The sequence below is a fragment of the Nomascus leucogenys genome, chromosome 10 (assembly GCF_006542625.1).
Source record: "Nomascus leucogenys isolate Asia chromosome 10, Asia_NLE_v1, whole genome shotgun sequence".
Classification (NCBI taxonomy): domain Eukaryota; kingdom Metazoa; phylum Chordata; class Mammalia; order Primates; family Hylobatidae; genus Nomascus; species Nomascus leucogenys.
In genome coordinates this window covers 76154734-76172990 of record NC_044390.1, presented here as the reverse complement: position 1 = coordinate 76172990, position 18257 = coordinate 76154734, and the positions used below count along the sequence as shown (strand labels likewise).

The 18257-nt window shown below is 44.3% G+C and overlaps 1 protein-coding gene across 1 annotated transcript in view; it reads right to left on the bottom strand.

Moving 5' to 3' along the window:
- USP30 (ubiquitin specific peptidase 30) overlaps positions 1-16730 on the bottom strand; it is a 35161-nt gene extending 18431 nt beyond the window's left edge. Inside the window, exons 1-4 of the mRNA XM_030821329.1 lie at positions 16545-16730; positions 12584-12693; positions 11270-11452; positions 1785-1888 (exon numbers count right to left, since the gene is read on the bottom strand). Of these exons, the coding sequence (XP_030677189.1) occupies positions 1785-1888; positions 11270-11452; positions 12584-12693; positions 16545-16627 (480 nt within the window). The 5' untranslated portion in view covers positions 16628-16730. The remainder of the gene's footprint in view (positions 1-1784; positions 1889-11269; positions 11453-12583; positions 12694-16544) is intronic.
- Between the last annotated feature and the right edge of the window lie 1527 nt (positions 16731-18257).

Sequence of the window (18257 nt, the reverse complement as noted above, 5' to 3'; positions counted from 1 at the left end):
AGCTATTAGCCAACAGCACACCAGAGGTGCAGCCCTGTACAGATGAACGGGAAGCAGGGGAACTGGGGGAGAATCAGCACTTCCTAGGAGGCTCAAGGAGCCCTCACACACCAGGCAACTGGGCCCAGGCTTGAAGCAGATCCGAGACAGGATGGAGGTAGATCTACGACCTAAACCGTGGGTCAGCCATGTAACAACTAGGCCTTAAGGAAAGGGACAGCATTGCAGAGGAGGGGGAGCTTGAATGTGCACTGTAGCACCAGACTGTCTTAAATCCTGGCTCTGCCCCTTAAATAGCTGCATGATTCTGGGCAAATCATTCTACTTCTCTGAGCCTCAGTGTTTCCATCTGTAAAATGGGGACAACAGTAACTCCTTACATGGTTATTGTGATAATAAAATCAGGTAATTTGCGTAAAGCAAGGCTTTGGCCCAGTGCATCCTCTGAAGCTCTAGCTTTAGACAAAGAAAATGGGTTGATAATCATGGGAAATCTGCTCCTGATTGACTGGATCGCTGATAATAAAGATGTGGGCAAGGCCCATGCTAGATGCTCTGGGTACCTTCAAAGAGAAAAAGGCCACCGGACAGACGTGTTCACCTCTTTTTCCCGCAGACTACAGCACGATGTGGGCTCAATGACTGCTGTGGGCTGAAGATGTTGGAAATACTTCCAAGGAGTGACTGGGACCTAAGTGAGTCCTTGATGGAGAAGTTGGACTTTAAAAAAGTTATCTGATGTCCTTGGCGACTAAATCTCAAAGTTATTCTCTCAGTTTAGGGAAATGTAACATGTAGATAAATAATCCCAGTTACCAGAGGAGGATTTTAAAAGTATTTCCTAAATAGAAAAATGTTGCAACATACAATTGGATTAACTGAGATACACTTTAAGAAAGTATAGATACCACCACCATGTCTAAAAAGTGACCTGTGGCTTCAGAATAAAGCAAAAACAAGAGAACACCTTTAAAAATAAGGGGCGCTAGAAAGCTCTCCACCTCCCTTTTCAAAAGTCTCTCAATGCCCCTCACATCAGCCCCTCAGTTTTGGGAGGTCCAAGATGCTGCCTCCCATTTCTCTGGACAGTGGCGGCAGACGACGCCTACACAAAGCTGGACAAGGCCATCTTGGAAGTGTGGCTGTGGAGGATGCACCTGTATGCCACTGGGGGGCTAGATTTTTTCATCTCTAGAACTTCATTCTCTTGGCCTCTGCTTCAGACTTGCTGTTGGTAACAGTGGTCTGGCAGGGAGGAGGGTGGCCAAGTTCCAAAGAAGGCAGCAAAGCTGCAGTTGTGGAAAAGGGAGGTGGAGTGACTGAATACGGCCTTGGAATTGCATATGACATCTGCTTGAGGTTTCAGGCCACTTTAAGCAAAGCTCTGAAGATTGATTTTTTAAAAAATGAGGGTGTGGTCCAGAAAAATCTTACCTAAACCTCTGAGCCTCCAAGGTAAAGTCACCTACCTCTTTCTAAAGAACCCAGGTGTCCCTATCACATATTGGAGTGCCAACTCACTCAAGAACTAAAAAGATTTTGCTCTTTGGCAACTGTGTGTTTATGTCCCATCCCGCTAACCTTCTATCCACTGGGTGAAAAACAGCTGTATCTCCCCTCTGATCATGAGAGCAGGAACAAAGTTGGTACTCTGGTCCCAGAACACTAAAGTTGTCTAAAATGTCACAGAAATGTACACTGGGGCCAGGCAATTGTAAGGTCAGGCCCCAAGTCACTAGGGGAAAGGATTCTCCAAGCTAAATCTGTTCAAATGTTGTACTCACCTGTTCTTCAAATGATGAGATCTGCCATCTGTACATTCTTAAGACATCCAACAAGCAGCTTGCATCTAAGACCTCATCATCAGTAACTTCTTGGCAGGACAAGGCTGGAAACAAAAAAGGTAAGACAATTATTAAATCCACCAGCATAACAACTGACCAGAAAACCTGCACAGTATAACATATCAAAGTTAACTAAAAATTAAAGACTGCAGGCTGGGCGTGGTGGCTTACGCCTGTAATCCCAGCATTTTGGGAGGCCGAGGTGGGCGGATCACAAGGTCAGGAGATCGAGACCATCCTGGCTAACATGGTGAAACCCCTATTCCACTAAATATAAAAATAAAAAAATTAGCCAGGCATGGTGGTGGGTGGGTGCCTGTAGTCCCAGGTACTCGGGAGGCTGAGGCAGGAGAATGGCGTGAACCCAGGAGGCGGAGCTTGCAGTGAGCAGGGATCGTGCCACTGCACTCCAGCCTGGGTGACAGAGTGACACTCTGTCTCAAAAAAAAAAAAAAAAAAAAAAAAAAAAATTAAGGACTGCAGGATTCACCTTAGAATTAGGTATTTTTCATCATTCTTTGTAGCTTTACCCAATGCTTAGTACTCTATTAGGCACTTACGTTTACTCAGTGAATGTAATTTTTCATGAGGTTACAACATTTAAATGAAGTAACTGATTCCTGTATCTTCAAACTATCATCATCAATATAAATTTGTTGCAAGGTTCTTATTGAGCAAAATGATTTTAACTCACAACTTTCAGGTTGGGAGGGCCCTTAAACATTCATCCAGTCCAACCCCATATTCAGTGCTACACTCCTCTCCACAGGGCTGTTTCCCAAGGCCTTTGCTTGTATTTGTCTGTATTTGAGTTTCTGATTTTCAAGGCAAAGCATCAAGCTATATGCAGCAGCCAAAAGGGTCTTTTGAGTAGTGCACTTTTATTTATTTATTTTTTTGAAACAGAGTCTTGCTCTGTCGCCCAGGCTGGAGTGCGATGGTGTGATCTCAGCTCACTGCAACCTCCGCCTCCTGGGTTCAAGCGATTCTCCTGCCTCAGCCTCCTGAGTAGCTGGGATTACAGGCATGCGCTACCACGCCCGACTAATTTTTGTATTTTTAGTAGAGATGGGGTTCCACCATGTTGGCCAGGCTGGTCTCGAACTCCTAACCTCATGATCGCCCACCCCAGCCTCTCAAAGTTCTGGGATTACAGGTGCGAGCCACTGCACCCGGCCGAGTGGTTTACTTTTCCATCACAGGTAGAATCAGGCCTAATAAAAGTTTGATGGGCTTATGAATTTATATTATAATTACTTCTAGACCAAGGATTGGCACTTTTTCTGTAAAAGTCCAGAAAATAAACATGTTAGGCTTGCTTTTTTTTTTTTTTTTTTTGAGGCAGGGTCTCATTCTGTCAGGCTAGGGTGCAATGGCATGATCTCGGGGTTCACTGCAGCCTTGACCTCCTGGGCCCAAGCAATCCTCCCACCTCGGCCACCTGAGCAGCTGGGACTACAGGCACATGCCCTCGTGCTCAGCTAATTTTTGTATTTTTTGTAGTGACAGAGTTCCACCATGTTGCCCAGGCTGGTCTTGAATTTCTGGGGTGAAGTGATCTGCCCACCTTGGCCTCCCAATATGCTGGGATTACAGGTGTGAGCCCCTGTGCCTGGCCACACCTTAGGCTTTGTGGACCACATGGTCTCTATTGCAACTACTCACCTCTGCCATTGCAGCACAAAAGCAGCCATAGATGTAAAAAGAAAATAACATTTCAGGACCTTCTAAATGTATTATGCCAAGGGAAAAAGTGCTGGAAACAGTCATGTAACACAGCTGCTTTTCTTCTCTGGCGCATGGCCACTGCTTCCTGACCTTTGTGTTGAGATGTTACACATTAACCAGACTCCCTGTTCTTCACTCAAACCTAGGCTGAATGGACTGGAGATAGAGATCCTTGTGATTATTACCTCTTTACAACAGAATGGTAGGCAACCCCCTAAGAGTGTAATCCATAGAAGCCAATCAAATCTTACATCTGTATGTTAGCCATTGTATGGAAAATGTTATAATTCTGTTCGGTACCTCCGTTTTTGTCATATAAATGATCCCCACTTTTCCCCACACTGGGAGCACTCATCACCATTTCCTGGTATTTGTGTGTCCCCAGACAGCCGCCTTCACACTTTGTGCTTGAATAAACCCTTTTAGCTGGATCTGGAACTCTTTGATTATTTTAGGTTGACATAGGCAGTACCTAAACAAACGGACATGACTGTGTTCCAATAAAACTTTATTGACAAAAACAGGTGGTGGGCTGGATTTGGCCCATGAGCCATCAGGTGCAGACTCCTGATCTTGGCCATCCTCCTTCCCATCACATGTTACACTGGACCAGTACTGCTAGAGTGTGAGAGAAAAAAATGTAGGAGCCTGCCTCTCAGTGCAGTTTCTGGAAGTTCAGTGACTCCCAAGATAACAGTAGGCCAGCCTGTTTCTTCTTTCTGACTTGCCGTCAATGGCCTTGAAAGATTCCTTTAAAGCCCAGACTTCTGGGCTGCTCTGCCTATGAAGTAGCCATTCTTTTATTCCTTTACTTTCTTAATAAACTTGCTTCCACTTAAAAAAAATAATAATAAAGTCCAGGCTTCTGCATCAGTGTGTATATACCCTGGGGCTAGCCCTTTCCCTCCCAGGACAAAGGGAGCAGGGTTGGGAAAGGAACCACACCTTTCTCCCACACCCCTCGGGCAGCCCTTCTGTAAGCTCCTCCACCAATTACCCCCCAAAGGAAAATGTTAATGCCTCCTTTAACCCAACTTTGTCTAAAATAGTATGGGGCAATTTGGTGATATCTACTAACATTTTCATATCGTACAATCCAGCAATTTTACTTTTTCAATCCAGCAATTTTTTTTCCTAGAGAAATGCATGCTTAGGTGCGTAAAGGGATATGTATAAGGATGTTCACTGTAGCCTGCTTATCTTGACAAGCAGCTGGAGGCAAATGGCTGAATAAACTGGGGTGTCTTGACATTATGGAAACTATGCAGCTATAAAAGTGAATGAGGCCAGGCACAGTGGTTTACGCCTGTAATCCCAGCACTTTGGGTGGCCGAGGCGTTAATCACTTCAGGTCAGGAGTTCAAGACCAGCCTGGCCAACATAGTGAACCATCAACTCCATTAAAAACAACAACAAACACCCAAAAATTAGGCGGGGGTGATGGGTGCACACCTGTAGTCCCAAATACTCGGGAAGCTGTGGCAGGAGGATCACTTGAACCCTGGAGGCAGAGGTTGCAGTGAGCCAAGATTGCATCACTGCACTCTAGTCTGGGCAAGAGAATAAGACTCTGTCCCAAAGAACAAAAAAAAAAAGTGACCAAGGTTTGCAAATTACATCTGATAAGGGATTAATACCCAGAATACATAAACTCAGAACTTCTAAAACTCAACAACAACAAAAGGCCAAAGGCTGGGCATGGTGGCTTACGCCTGTAATCCCAGCACTTTGGGAGCCTGATGCAGGCAGATCACGAGGTCAAGAGATCGAGACCATCCTGGCCAACATGGTGAAACCCTGTCTCTACTAAAAATACAAAAATTAGCTGGGCGTGGTGGCATGCACCTGTAGTCCCAGCTACTCAGGAGGCTGAGGCAGGAGAATCGCTTAGAATCCAGGAGGCGGAGGTTGCAGTGAGCTGAGATGGTGCCACTGCAATCCAGTCTGGCGACAGAGTGACTTCTCAAAAAAAAAAAAAAAAAAAAAAAAGAAACCCAATTCAAAAATGGGCAAAGGACTTGAACAGACATTTCTCCAAAAAAGACAGACAAAATAGCCAATAAGTAAATGAAAAGATGCTCAACATAACTTATCATTAGGGAAATGCAAATTAAAGAAATACCATACCATTAGGATGGCTACTATCAATAAAAACAGAAAATAATATGTGTTGGTGAGGAGAAACTGGAACTTTTATGCATGGCTGGTGGAATTATAAAATCGTGCACCATCTGTGGAAAACAGCACAGCAGCTCCTCAAAAAATTAAACAGAATTACCATTTGGTCCAGCAATTCTACTTCTGAGCGTTTACAGAAAATAATTGAAAGCAGGGAATTTGGACACTAATGTTCACAGCAACATTATTCATGATAGCCAAAGAATGAAAATAAGCCAAATGTCCACTGACTGACAGAGGGACAAACAAAATGCTGCATATACATGCAACAGAATATTATTCAGCCTAGGCCAGGCATGGTGGCTCACGCCTGTAATCCCAGGCATGGGAGGCCAAGGTGGGTGGATCACTTGAAGTCAGGAGTTCAAGATCAGCCTGGCCAACATGGTAAAACCCAGTCTCTACTAAAAATACAAAAAATTAGCCAGGTGTGGTGGTGCATGCCTGTAATCCCAGCTACTCAGGAGGCTGAGGCAAGAGAATCACTTGAATCTGGGAGGTGGAAGTGGGCAGTGAGCTAAGATCGCACCACTGCGCTCCAGCCTAGGTGACAGAATGAGACTTCGTCTTAAAAAAAAAATAGAATATTATTCAGCCTTAAAAATGAATGAAATTCTGATACATGGTATAACATGGATGAACCCTGAAGATATTAAGTGAAATAAGACAGTTACAAAAGGGTGAATATTATATGAGTCTACTTAATGAGGTACATCTTATAAATATGAGGAAACTCATGACTTAATGAGGTCTGAGTCAAATTCACAGAGAGAGGAAGTAGGGCAGTGGTTACCAAGGGCTGGGGGAGGGGAGAATGGGAGTTACTGTTTCATGGGTACAGTTTCAGTACGGGATGATGAAGAGTTCTAGAGAGGGATGGCGCTGACTGCTGCACAACAGTGTGGCTGTACTTAATCTACTCAACTATACGCTGAAAATGGTAAATTTTATGTGATGGATATTTTGCCACAATTTTAAAAAGTAGGCAAAGGATATAAACTAGCAATTCACAGAAGACAAACTATAAGACCAATACACTCAGAAAAAAAAGGCCGGGCACGGTGGCTCAAGCCTGTAATCCCAGCACTTTGGGAGGCCGAAGCGGGCCGAGGTCAGGAGATCGAGACCATCCTGGCTAACACAGTGAAACCCCATCTCTACTAAAAATACAAAAATATTAGCCGGGTGTGGTGGTGGGCTACTCGGGGGGCTGAGGCAGGAGAATAGCTTGAACCCGGGAGGCGGAGCTTGCAGTGAGCCAAGATCGCACCACTGCACTCCAGCCTGGATGACAGAGCAAGACTCTGTCTCAAAAAAAAAAAAAAAACAGTGAAGGAGGTAGAGCTACATGTACTAAAATGGACGCTTCTCTAATGTATTATATTTGGCCATGTAAATCACAAACAGAACAAAACAATATACAGGCCAGGTGTGGTGGTTCATGCCTGTAATCCCAGCACCATGGGAGGCTAAGGCGGGTGGATCGCCTGAGCCCAGGAGTTCAAGACCAGCCTAGGCAACAGGGTGAAACCCCATCTCTACTAAAAATACAAAAATTAGCCGGGGTGTGGCAGCAGGCACCTGTAGTCCCAGCTACTCAGGAAGCTGGGGTGGGAGGATAGCTTGAGCACAGGAGGCTGAGGTGCAGTGAGCCAAGACTGCACCATTGCACTTCAGCTTGGGTGAGACCCTGTCTCCAAAAAACAAAAAAACCCACAATATATAATTTCTATGGATGCATAGAAATGTATTCAAATGCACAGAAAAGGGTCTGGAAGGATTCATCTATAGCTTCCTTTTGGGAAAGGTGGAGGGGAGCAGGGTTGATTATTGATAAAGGGGACTTTGGCCTTCTCTGTAATGCTTTAATTTTTTACAAAGAGAACTGATTCATGCATTACTTGTATAATTAAAAAATTATTTATAGGCCAGGCATGGTGGTTCATGTCCGCAATCCCAGCACTCTGGGAGGCCAAGGCGGGCAGATTGCTTGAGCTTAGGAGTTCAAGATCAGCCTGGGCAACAAGTCAAAACTCTGTCTCTACCCAAAATACAAAAAATTAGCCAGGCATGGTGGCATGTGCCTGTAGTCCCAGCTACTTGGGAAACGGAGATGGAGGATTGTTTTGGGCCTGGAAGGCAGATGCTGCAGTGAGCTGAGGTTGTGCCACTGCACTCCAGCCTGGGTGACAGACAGAACCCTGTCTTAAAAAAAAAAAAAAAAAAAAAAAAAAAAATTTTTTTTTTTCTTCTAAAAAACTGAAGTTAGAGATATTGGAGAGCAGAAGCAGAGAAATGAGCAGACATCCTAGGACAGCAGCCCAAGGATGGCTCTGGCTCCCAGCACTGGGTCCCATGTGAATGATAGGGACAGTGCTGAGGTCAGGGTTAGGATAATTCATGTGGACATTTCAGCTTTCACAAAATCTTTGGAGTCGTGTTTTTAACCCATTTCCCATTTGCCCCAAGAATATTCCTGTCTCTAATCCTAATGTAACATCATATACATTTCTCTTACATTAGGATTAGAGACAAGTTCTATTTAAAAATAACTCCCACGAACATGGCTGGGTACGGTGGCTCACCCCTGTAATCCCAGCACTTCAGGTCAGGAGTTCGAGACCAGCCTGGTCAACATAGCAAGACCCCATCTCTATTTTTTTAAAAAATTTAAAAAGGCCAAGCATGGTAGCTCACGCCTGTAATCCCAACACTTTGGGAGGCCAAGGCGGGTGCATCACTTGAGGTCAGGAGTTCGAGAGCAGCCTGGTGAAACCCTGTCTCTACTAAAAATACAAAAACTAGCCAGGCGTGGTGGGGCGTGCCTGTAATCCCAGCTACTCGGGAGGCTGAGGCAGGAGAATTGCTTGAACCCGGCAGGCAGAGGTTGCAGTGAGCTGAGATCCCGCCACTGCATTCCAGCCTGAGCGACAAGGCAAGACTCATCTCAAAAAAAAAAAAGAAAAAAAAAAGAAAGAACTCCAAGAACAGTTTTTCTATTTTCACATTTAAAATCAGTCAGATTTGCTTCGGCCTCAAAGAGCATGTTTATGCAAAATTAGATGAACGCTGGCAGCGAGTTGCACATTTTTTTTTTCTAAACCAGGAATGGGCTAAAAAAACAGGACAGTAAAAGAAATTATTCTCAAGTCACCTCTTCTACAGAAAAGTACACTTGCTTCATAAAGATTTCTGTGTCAAGCAGAGCTCACATGGGAAAATACCTCAGTGAAGCACGATTTAGCTGAATGTTTTTTAAACCCAATTTTCTCCTTACAGTGAGAGCAATACATATTTATTGTTAAAAGCAGAAGTATAGTTTTTTTCCAAAAATGATTTTAAAATTAACAATGACTGCACAATACCAAAATGGCCACTGCTAACATTTCAGCATTTTTCAGTCCAGCCTTTATCTGTGGAAGTTCCTACCTTGATGAAGTCAAATTATATTTTGTACGCTGCTCTTTAAATTTAATATTACAGCCTGTGCCCTCACTCAAATTAAAAAAAAAATTTCATAAAAGTGATTCTTAATGGCTGTATGCCATCGATTATTTAATCATTTTCCCATCTAAGTGCTAGCCAGGCACTACTCTGCTTAGCTTCTGAGGTCTGATGAGAGCAGGTACGTTCAGGGTAGTATGGCCACAGGTGATTGCTTAATGATTCTGTTTGATATCTACACTTTCCCTTTTTTGCCATTATAATTAGGTGTTGGAGATCTTTGTGCATACATCGCACTCTGTATAATACCCATGGAATGTCAGCAGATTTTATGAAGAAAAAAAAAAACAGTTCTATAGTCAAAAAAGTTGGTTTAAAAATGAAGTTGGGCTGGGTGCGGTGGCTCACGCCTGTAATCCCAGCACTTTGAGCTGAGGCAGGCAGATCAATTGAGGTCAGGAGTTCGAGACCAGTCTGGCTAACATGGCGAACCCCATCTCTACTAAAAATACAAAAATTAGCCAGGTGTGGTGGCATGCAGCTGTAATCCCAGATACTAGGGAAGCTGAAGCAGGAGAATCACTTGAACCCGGGAGGTGGAGGTTGCAGTGAGCTGAGATTGTGCTATTGCGCTCCAGCCTGGGCAATAGAACAAGACCTGTCTCAAAAATAAAATAAAACAAAAATAAAAATGAAGTTGGGGCCAGGTGTAGTGGCTCATGCCTGTAATTCCAGCACTTTGGGAGGCTGAGGCAGGCAGATCACTTGAGGTCAGGAGTTTGAGACTAGCCTGGCCAACATAGCAAGACCGTCTCAACTAAAAATGCAAAAAATTAGCTGGGTGTGGTGGCACAGACCTGTCATCCCAGCTACTCAGGAGGCACAAGAATCACTTGAACCCGAGAGGTGAAGGTTGCAGTGAGCTGAGATTGTACCACTGCACTCCAGGCTGGGCAACAAGGTGAGACTCTGTCTCAAAAAAAAAAAAAAAAAAAAAAAAGTTGGGTAGGTTATTTCTTAAAACCTTTACCAAGCCAGTGTATATTATGACTCTCCAAGTTGGGGGTTACCATTCAGCCATTCCTAAACTTGTTTGCTTTTAGACTCCATTTTTCAGGCTAGTTAAGTCACAATCTGCGTTTCTAACTATTTTCATAAGGCAGACTCCCACACATGGAATTACTGGGTCAAATAGTACTGAATATTTCACAAACTATTATTGTGTAGTTCCAAACTGCTTTCCAGAAAAGTGGCACTAAGTTATACCCCTCTCAGCGGTGTATGGATGTATTGTCCAACAGCTGGACAGGGCTGCAAATTTGTTTTTTAATCTTTGCTGACAGGCAAAAAAATAACATTTTTATTTTGTTTATACTTCTTTGATGATGGTCAAGTTGAACATTTGAGTTTGTTAGCAATTTGTTTTACTTCTTTTGTGAATTACCTTATTTTCTAGGCTAATGGACTTTTTTTTTTTTTTACTTTAATGTTTTTGAAACCAGAATACTTCTTACAATGAAACTGTTTATGTGGCAATGGATTTCTTTCCTTCCTTAAAAAGCTGTTATTAACTTGACAATTTAAAAAATAAATGGTTCCATCTTTGATTTTTTTTTTTTTTGAGACGGAGTTTCGCTCTTGTTGCTCAGGCTGGACTGCAATGGTGTGATCTCGGCTCGCTGCAACCTCTGTCTCCCGGGTTCAAGCGATTCTTCTGCCTCAGCCTCCTGAGTAGCTGGGATTACATGCATGTGCCACCATGCCTGGATAATATTTTTTGTGTTTTTAGTAGAGGCGGGGTTTCTCCATGTTGGTCAGGCTGGTCTCGAACTCCTGACCTCGTGATCCACCTGCCTTGGCCTCCTAAAGTGCTGGGATTATAGGCATGAGCCACTGCACCCGGCCTCCATCTTTGATTTTTAAAAAATACCCGTTTGTATTTATTGGGCTCTTGGTGTTTTTTATTCATAATGATCTATATGATCTTTTCCTACAATAAGGCTATTAACTCTTTGCCTGTCATCTGGACTTCTTTGAAAAGGTAAATAATTCCCCTGAAATTCCCATCTAGATACCTTTCAGAAGGTGCAACAGTGTTAAGGATAAATACTGGTGTGAGGGGGGCTCCTTCTGATCCCTGTCGTACTGGGAGGTGAACTCTTCCAGCCACCTGATGAAAGCAGGACAGGCAGACAGGCCTTGTAGCAGGGAGTTCATGAAGCAGGTGTTCCCTAAATTAACAAGGCCAGGCACGAGCCCTAAAAAAAAGCAGGGGGAAGAAGAGAACAGCATATCACATTTGACCCATTTCTCTCCCATTTGGGACCCAGAGTTCCTGCTCTGTGGCCTTAAATTTGGAATCCCGATCCAAGAAGATCCTTATCCACAGAGATGTGGGGCCAGGCCTTCTATCTGTGCCAAGGCTTGGTTCTAGTACTGCTCCGCAGACTGTAAGCACAGAAGGACAGGTCCCCTTTGTGTGTTATTTTTGAAACCTATCATGGTATCCAGCACAGCTTGGTTCTTCCTAAATGTACAAAAACACTTAGTAACCATCTCCTGTCTTTTTCTCTTCCTCTTTCTCCCCTACATGCTCTCTTTCTTCTTTAATCAGAAAGCAATGTTTCTCAGAACAGAAGAAAACAATTGTTCTGTTGTTACTTCCCCAGGACAATGATTCTGTTCTTATCTTAACAATCACTGGGAAAGACACCACTATACCAATTCTGATCAGTCTTTCTGCAGAGATAACAAAATCTAATATACTTCTCTCTTCTGCTAGCAATCTCTTTAAAAAACTTTTTATTATCAAAGTTCTCAAAGACACACAAAAAGAGGGAGAATGTAAAATAAACCTCAATTATAACTGTCCCCAGATTCAACAATGATCATATTTTGCCGCATTCTTCTTTCTTTCTTTGCTGAATTTTAATCAATGTTACATAGAGCAACACTTTCAAAAGGGAGCATTTAAAAAAATAAGAAAATAATTTTTTAGTAATGAAGGCACTAATTTCAAATTTTTACCAGTTACTAGCAAGCTAGTCTGAGAGAACACAAATGTATGATGTAATTGGTCAGTCTGTACCACTGAAAACTACAATTGCCATACTAATGAGAACACTTCTTAGACAATTATGCCGCTTGACATTTTTCATTACAAAGCATGCCTCAAACTCCAGTATGGAGAGGGGCTGAAATAGAAATCTTTTTACTACAGGGTATAAAATAGTGACTAATGGTAAAAGTACTGTTTCAAAACCTGAAGTCCTAATTTTAAAGATACAGAGAACAAATATGACCAACCTCCCCACCTTCTTTGTATTGTTTTCAGATAACAGGGATCTGGGTCAAGTCTACAGACCATGATGCAGTGTTCTCATTCTTACCTTTTCTACGCTTCTTTCTTTCTGTAATGGGACCCCAAATAACATATATTCCTGCTGCAAGAGCAGCAGCAATTCCACCTATAACTCCCCAGTTCTTCATGACTTTATATCTAAAAAAGAAAACAAGTTACTGTCTTCCCTCATCACAAACACAATAGGCGAATATACAGATATAGACAGAATAACATTTTGTCAAAATAACCCACCAAATACCTCATTTCAAGTGAAAGCAATATATAGTCATAGGATTACATCTTGAAAATCAGGATGTTTAGACATTAGGATTTAAAATCTAAGTCAGCCGGGCACGGTGGCTCATCCCTGTAATCCCAGCACTTTGGGAAGTCAAGGCAGGAGGATCCTTTGAGCCCCAGAGTTCGAGACCAGCCTGGGTAACATGGTGAAACCCCGTCTCTACTAAAAACACAAAAATTAGCAGGCCGTGGTGATGTGCACCTGTAATCCCAGCTACTCGGGAGGCTGAGGCAGGAGAATCACTTGAATCTGGGAGGCAGAGGTTGCAGTGAGCTGAGATCGCGCCATTGCACTCCAGCCCGGGTGACAGAGCAAGACTCAGTCTCATAAAAAAAAAAAAAAAAAAAAAAAAAAAAAAAAATCTAAGTCAGATCATAACATTCCAAAGGCTACTTCTCACTCTGAGGAAAAACTGAAGTTATTTTCCTTTTCTGCCTCTCACTCCACTTCCACACGGAACGTTACCAGCCCATGTTCCGACCTCAAGGCCTTTGCACTGCTGTTCCCTCTGTTCAGATGCTCTTCCCTTAGATCACTGCTTGGCTCACTCCTTTATCTCCCTTCGCTTCTCAAGAGACCTACCTGAACATATCAGTGGGACCTGCCCTGGTCCCCTTGACATGTTTCTACTTTTTCTTTTTACCATAGCACTTACCACCTTCTAACATAAAATTAACTTACTCGCTATGTTTGTTTGTTTTCCTTTTTTTTTTTTTTAATGCACTGGGTTTGTTGTCTGTCTCCCTCAACTGGCATGTGCTTTGTTTTACTCACTAATGAGCTCAAGGGTCTAGATCATACTTGGCACATAGTAGGTTCTCAATATTTATTGAGGTCAGGCGTGATGGCTCATGCCTATAATCCCAGCACTTTGGGAGGCCGAGGTGGGCAGATCACCTGAGGTCAGTGGGAGACCAGCCTGGCCAGCAACACGGTGAAACCCCGTCTCTACTAAAAATACAAAAATTAGCTGGGTGTGGTGGTGGGTGCCCATAATCCCAGCTACTCTGGAGGTCGAGGCAGAATGGCTTGAGCCCAGGAGGTGCAGGTTGCAGTGAGCCCAGATCGCGCCACTATACTCCAGCCTGGGCGACTGAGTGAGACTCTGTCTCAAAAAAAAAAAAAAAAAAAAAATACACATATATATATTTATCGAATGACTGAATACTGGAGAAAATATACAGAAATGATTTTCTCTTTTAGAATATTAGACAGGGAAGGGGCACACATACTATGGTATAAAAGAGCTGAATATTTATAAAATTAAAGATTTCCTAACTTCAGGCATGACTTGAACACTGGTTATGCTTTTGCTACATATTAAGAAATTTCACCAGCAATTTAAAACATTGTTTTTATACAAAGTTATATATTTCTACAAAATCAGACAAACCACCTATGTGTATATAGCTATGTAATGTGTATCTGCATATGTGTTACACACGTATACATATGTGTTTGTGTGTGTGTAATACATTATTATCCCAATATTTGGATCATGTGAATATTGTTTTGATTTCAGTTCAGTAAACATTAACTTGGTGAAGAGTCACTGGTGATAATATTGACTCTGTTTTATAATAATCAGCATTTCTTAGTATCATAGCTGATAGCTGAATTTCAGGTAAATATTTGTTTTCCAAGACAGAGTCAACAGAATATGCACCAAACTTGGTTAAGAAAGTGGGATTACATTATTCTGGTTCAGTCCTGGCTTTGCTACTTCATTTGGCATCATTTCACCTTCTAAGCCTCAGTTTCCTTATCTGTACAATGGGGACAATCCATAAGACCTACCTCATCGGGTTGTTGTGAGGATTAAATAAGTGTGAATGCATAGAGTACATAGTAAGAACTTAATAAATGTTAGCTGCTACAAATTAAGCATTACAATCTCAGGATCATTCATGAAAGCTATTCTTTCTTTTTTCTTTTTTTGAGACAGTGTCTTGCTCTAGTTGCTCTAGTGCCCAGGCTGGAGTGCAGTGGTGCCATCTCAGCTCAACACAATCTCCACCTTCCAGGCTCAGGTGATCCTCCTGCCTCAGCCTCCCAAGTAGCTGAGACCACAGGTGCACACCACATGCCCAGGTAATTTTTAAATTTTTTTGTAGAGACAGGGTATTGCTACATTGCCCAGGCTGGTCTCGAACTCCTGAGCTCAAGCAATCCACCTGCCTCAGCCTCCCAAAGTGCTGGGATTACAGATGTGAGCCACGATGCCCAGCCGGTGAAAGGTATTCTTGAAGTTTCTTAATACATCACTGTGCTTTTACACAATACATGAGTTCACAAAAGTGCCTGGAAAGATTAAAAAGGACTGTCATGGAAGTGATAAAGCACTTTACCAGTGCTTTAAAATCCCCTAATCAAACACTAATATTTAAGGGTACGTACGCTCTGCCAGGCCCTGTGACAATCTTACCTCATTTTTAAAACAACCCCACAGAAGCAGGTTCTACTATCACTTTCATTTTTATAGCAGAAGAAACTAAGATCCCAACTTGGTCACAGTGAGTGAAGGAACATGGCTCTGAATCATGCCTGTCTGCCTCCCCAGGTCTGTGCTTAAAACCACGAAGTTCAAGATGGAAACTGAAGGGAAGAGTGTCAAGGGGATGGGAGAGAGGACATGTCCATGACTTTAGCAGCATAAGGAAAAAGTACCCAGGGACAAGTGGCGACTTTGGAAACTCCATTCCTCTGCAAAATGACATCACGAGGAGAGTGGTGGGGCCTGGGGGTGAAAAGATCTGGCTTCTCCTCCCAACTCTGCTATGAGGTCAGCTATGGGGCCACACTTCCCATCTACGGAATGGGGGCACTGGACAGGATAAGTATCGAGGACTTTCAGCCGTGGGATAATAAGCTCTTTAAACCTGCTCCAGTTCCAGAGGAAGCCGACCTGAGCAACAGGTCTCAGTCATTTGGGGTCAGCAGTGGGGGAGGGGGTACTCAGTTCTGAAGTCTGGAGCCCTTGGGAGGGTGAATAAGAGGGAAATGGGGGCCCTGACAGGATTGGGGACCCAGGCAATCGAGGAGTCCTAACAAGAACGGAGGGTTTTAACAGGACCAAGTAACCTTAACAGGTTAAAGAGGCCCTGACCAATTTACAGACCCTTGCAAAACAACGGCCTTTACTCACACTAATAACATCAGGGACCCAGACAGAAGTGGGGATCCATATTAGGCTAGAGGGCGGGCTAACAGGAATAGGGGGCGGTACTAACAAGACGAGGGGCTTGCAGGCCCAGGGCACTTACAGGACTGGAAGAACCATGCCAAGATTGGGGAACCCTGGCAGTCCAGAAACTGATATGACTGGGGAACCCAGAAGGATTGGGGGTATACTAGAAGGATTGAGGAGTCTTGGCAGGCCTAGGAGGCACTGAAAGGACTGAGGGCACTGACAGAATTAGGGGCCTTGACAAGACTAGAGTGCCCTGGGTGTCCTGGTAACAATGACAGGAGGAGGAGGGACTGACAGACCTGGGGAGTGCAGACAGAATTGGTGTTGCCGAAGGACTGGAGCCCTTCAGTCCTCCCACCTACGGGCCCAGGCCTCCAACCCTAATGGACGCAGAAGCTTCCAGAATGCCCGCGCGGGCCCTGGAGACCCCAACTAGGGCATGAAAAAGCCGTCACGGGCCCAAGCTGGGGACCCTGGTCCCGGCCTCTTCGGCCGCCCCGCCCCCCAAAATCTCACCTGACGGCCGCCCCAGACCGCAGGAAGCGCTGGATGGCCCTGTCGGCCGCGGTCATCGCCGCCTCGGTCCGGGAGCGCAGCATTGCAGCCGCACCGGAGGCCTGAAGCCGCTTCCTCCGCTACCGCCACCGCCGCCGCCGGAACGACAGCTACGAAGGTTCCCGAGACAGCGGAACCTGCGGCCGCAGTCCCAGCACCTCGGGGAACGTAGACCACAGGACAGCGCCCAGGGGGACCGGAAGTAGCTGCCCCCGGAGAGCAATAGCTGACGGACCACGTCCTTTCTTTCTTTTCCCTTAGCAACAGGCCCCGGCATCGGTTGCTACGCCAGGCTCAGTTGCCTGGGGCTGCTTGGTTTTCAGATTTGCTTAGGCTCCATTCATAAATACAGATGGCACACTTGTAGGATGGACCCTGGGTCATGATTTGAATTTTTCGATGTGGGGAAGGGAGGCCAACAGCCGAAAGTCGGGTCAGGCCTCTGCTATGATTAGTTATTATTGTGGCCAGAGTGGAAATAGGTCGCAGAGGAAGGAACTTTAATGAGCATGAGGCCCATCTCTGACGATATCAGTGCAGAAATCAACGTCTTTAATAGCCAACAAACTTATTGTTTACTTGGGTGCCAGGTATAGAGCTAAGTATGTCACATGCATTATTTACGTTTAATATTCACACCAACTCTAACATTACCTACATTTTACATCCCAGGGAACCCAAGAAATTTGAAGAAATAGTAAGTTTTTTGACACAGCTTGTAAGTGGTGAAACAGAGATTGGCAGTTCAGTCTGTGTATCTCCAGAATAGCACTCTCCAACAGAAATACACAGGAGCCACATAGGTAATTTTACATTTTCTAGTAGCCACATTAAAGTAAAAAGCAGGAGGTAGGCCAGACGCCGTGGCTCACGCCTGTAATCCCAGCACTTTGGGAGAACGAGGCTGGTGGATCACCTGAGGTCAGGAGTTCGAGACCAGCTTGGCCAACATGGTGAAACCCCCATCTCTACCAAAAATACAAAAATTAGCCGGGCGTGGTGGGGCGTGCCTGTAATTCCAGCTACTCAGGAGGCTGAGGCAGGAGAATTGCTTGAACCGTGGAGGTGGAGGTTGCACTGAGCCGAGATCATGCCACTGCACTCCAGCCTGGGTGACAGAACAAGACTCCATCTCAAAAAAAAAAGAGGTCAGGCGCGATGGCTCATACTTGTAATCCCAGCACTTTGGGAGGCCAGGGGGCGGGGGGGGGCGGATCGCTTGAGGTCAGGAGTTCGAGACCAGCCTGGCCAATATGGTGAAACCCTGTCTCTACTAAAAAATACAAAAATTAGCCGGGTGTGGTGGTGCGTGCCTGTAATCCCAGCTACTCAGGAGGCTGAGGCAGGAGAATCGCTAGAACCTGCAAGGTGGAGGCTGCAGTGAGCCGAGATCACACCACTGCACTCCAGCCTGGGCAACAGAGAGAGATTCAGTCTCAAAAAAAAAAAAAAAAAAGCAAGAGGTAAAATTAATTTTAACCATATATTTTCCTTGACCCAATATGTTCAAAATATTGGGGCAGGTGCAGTGGCTTATGCCTATAATCCCAGCACTTTGGGAGGCCAGGTGAGAGGATGGCTTCAGGCCCAGAGTCCAAGACCACCTGGGCAACATAGCAAGAACCCATGGCTACCAAAAACAAAGAAAAGAGAAACAAAAAATGTCATTTCTAT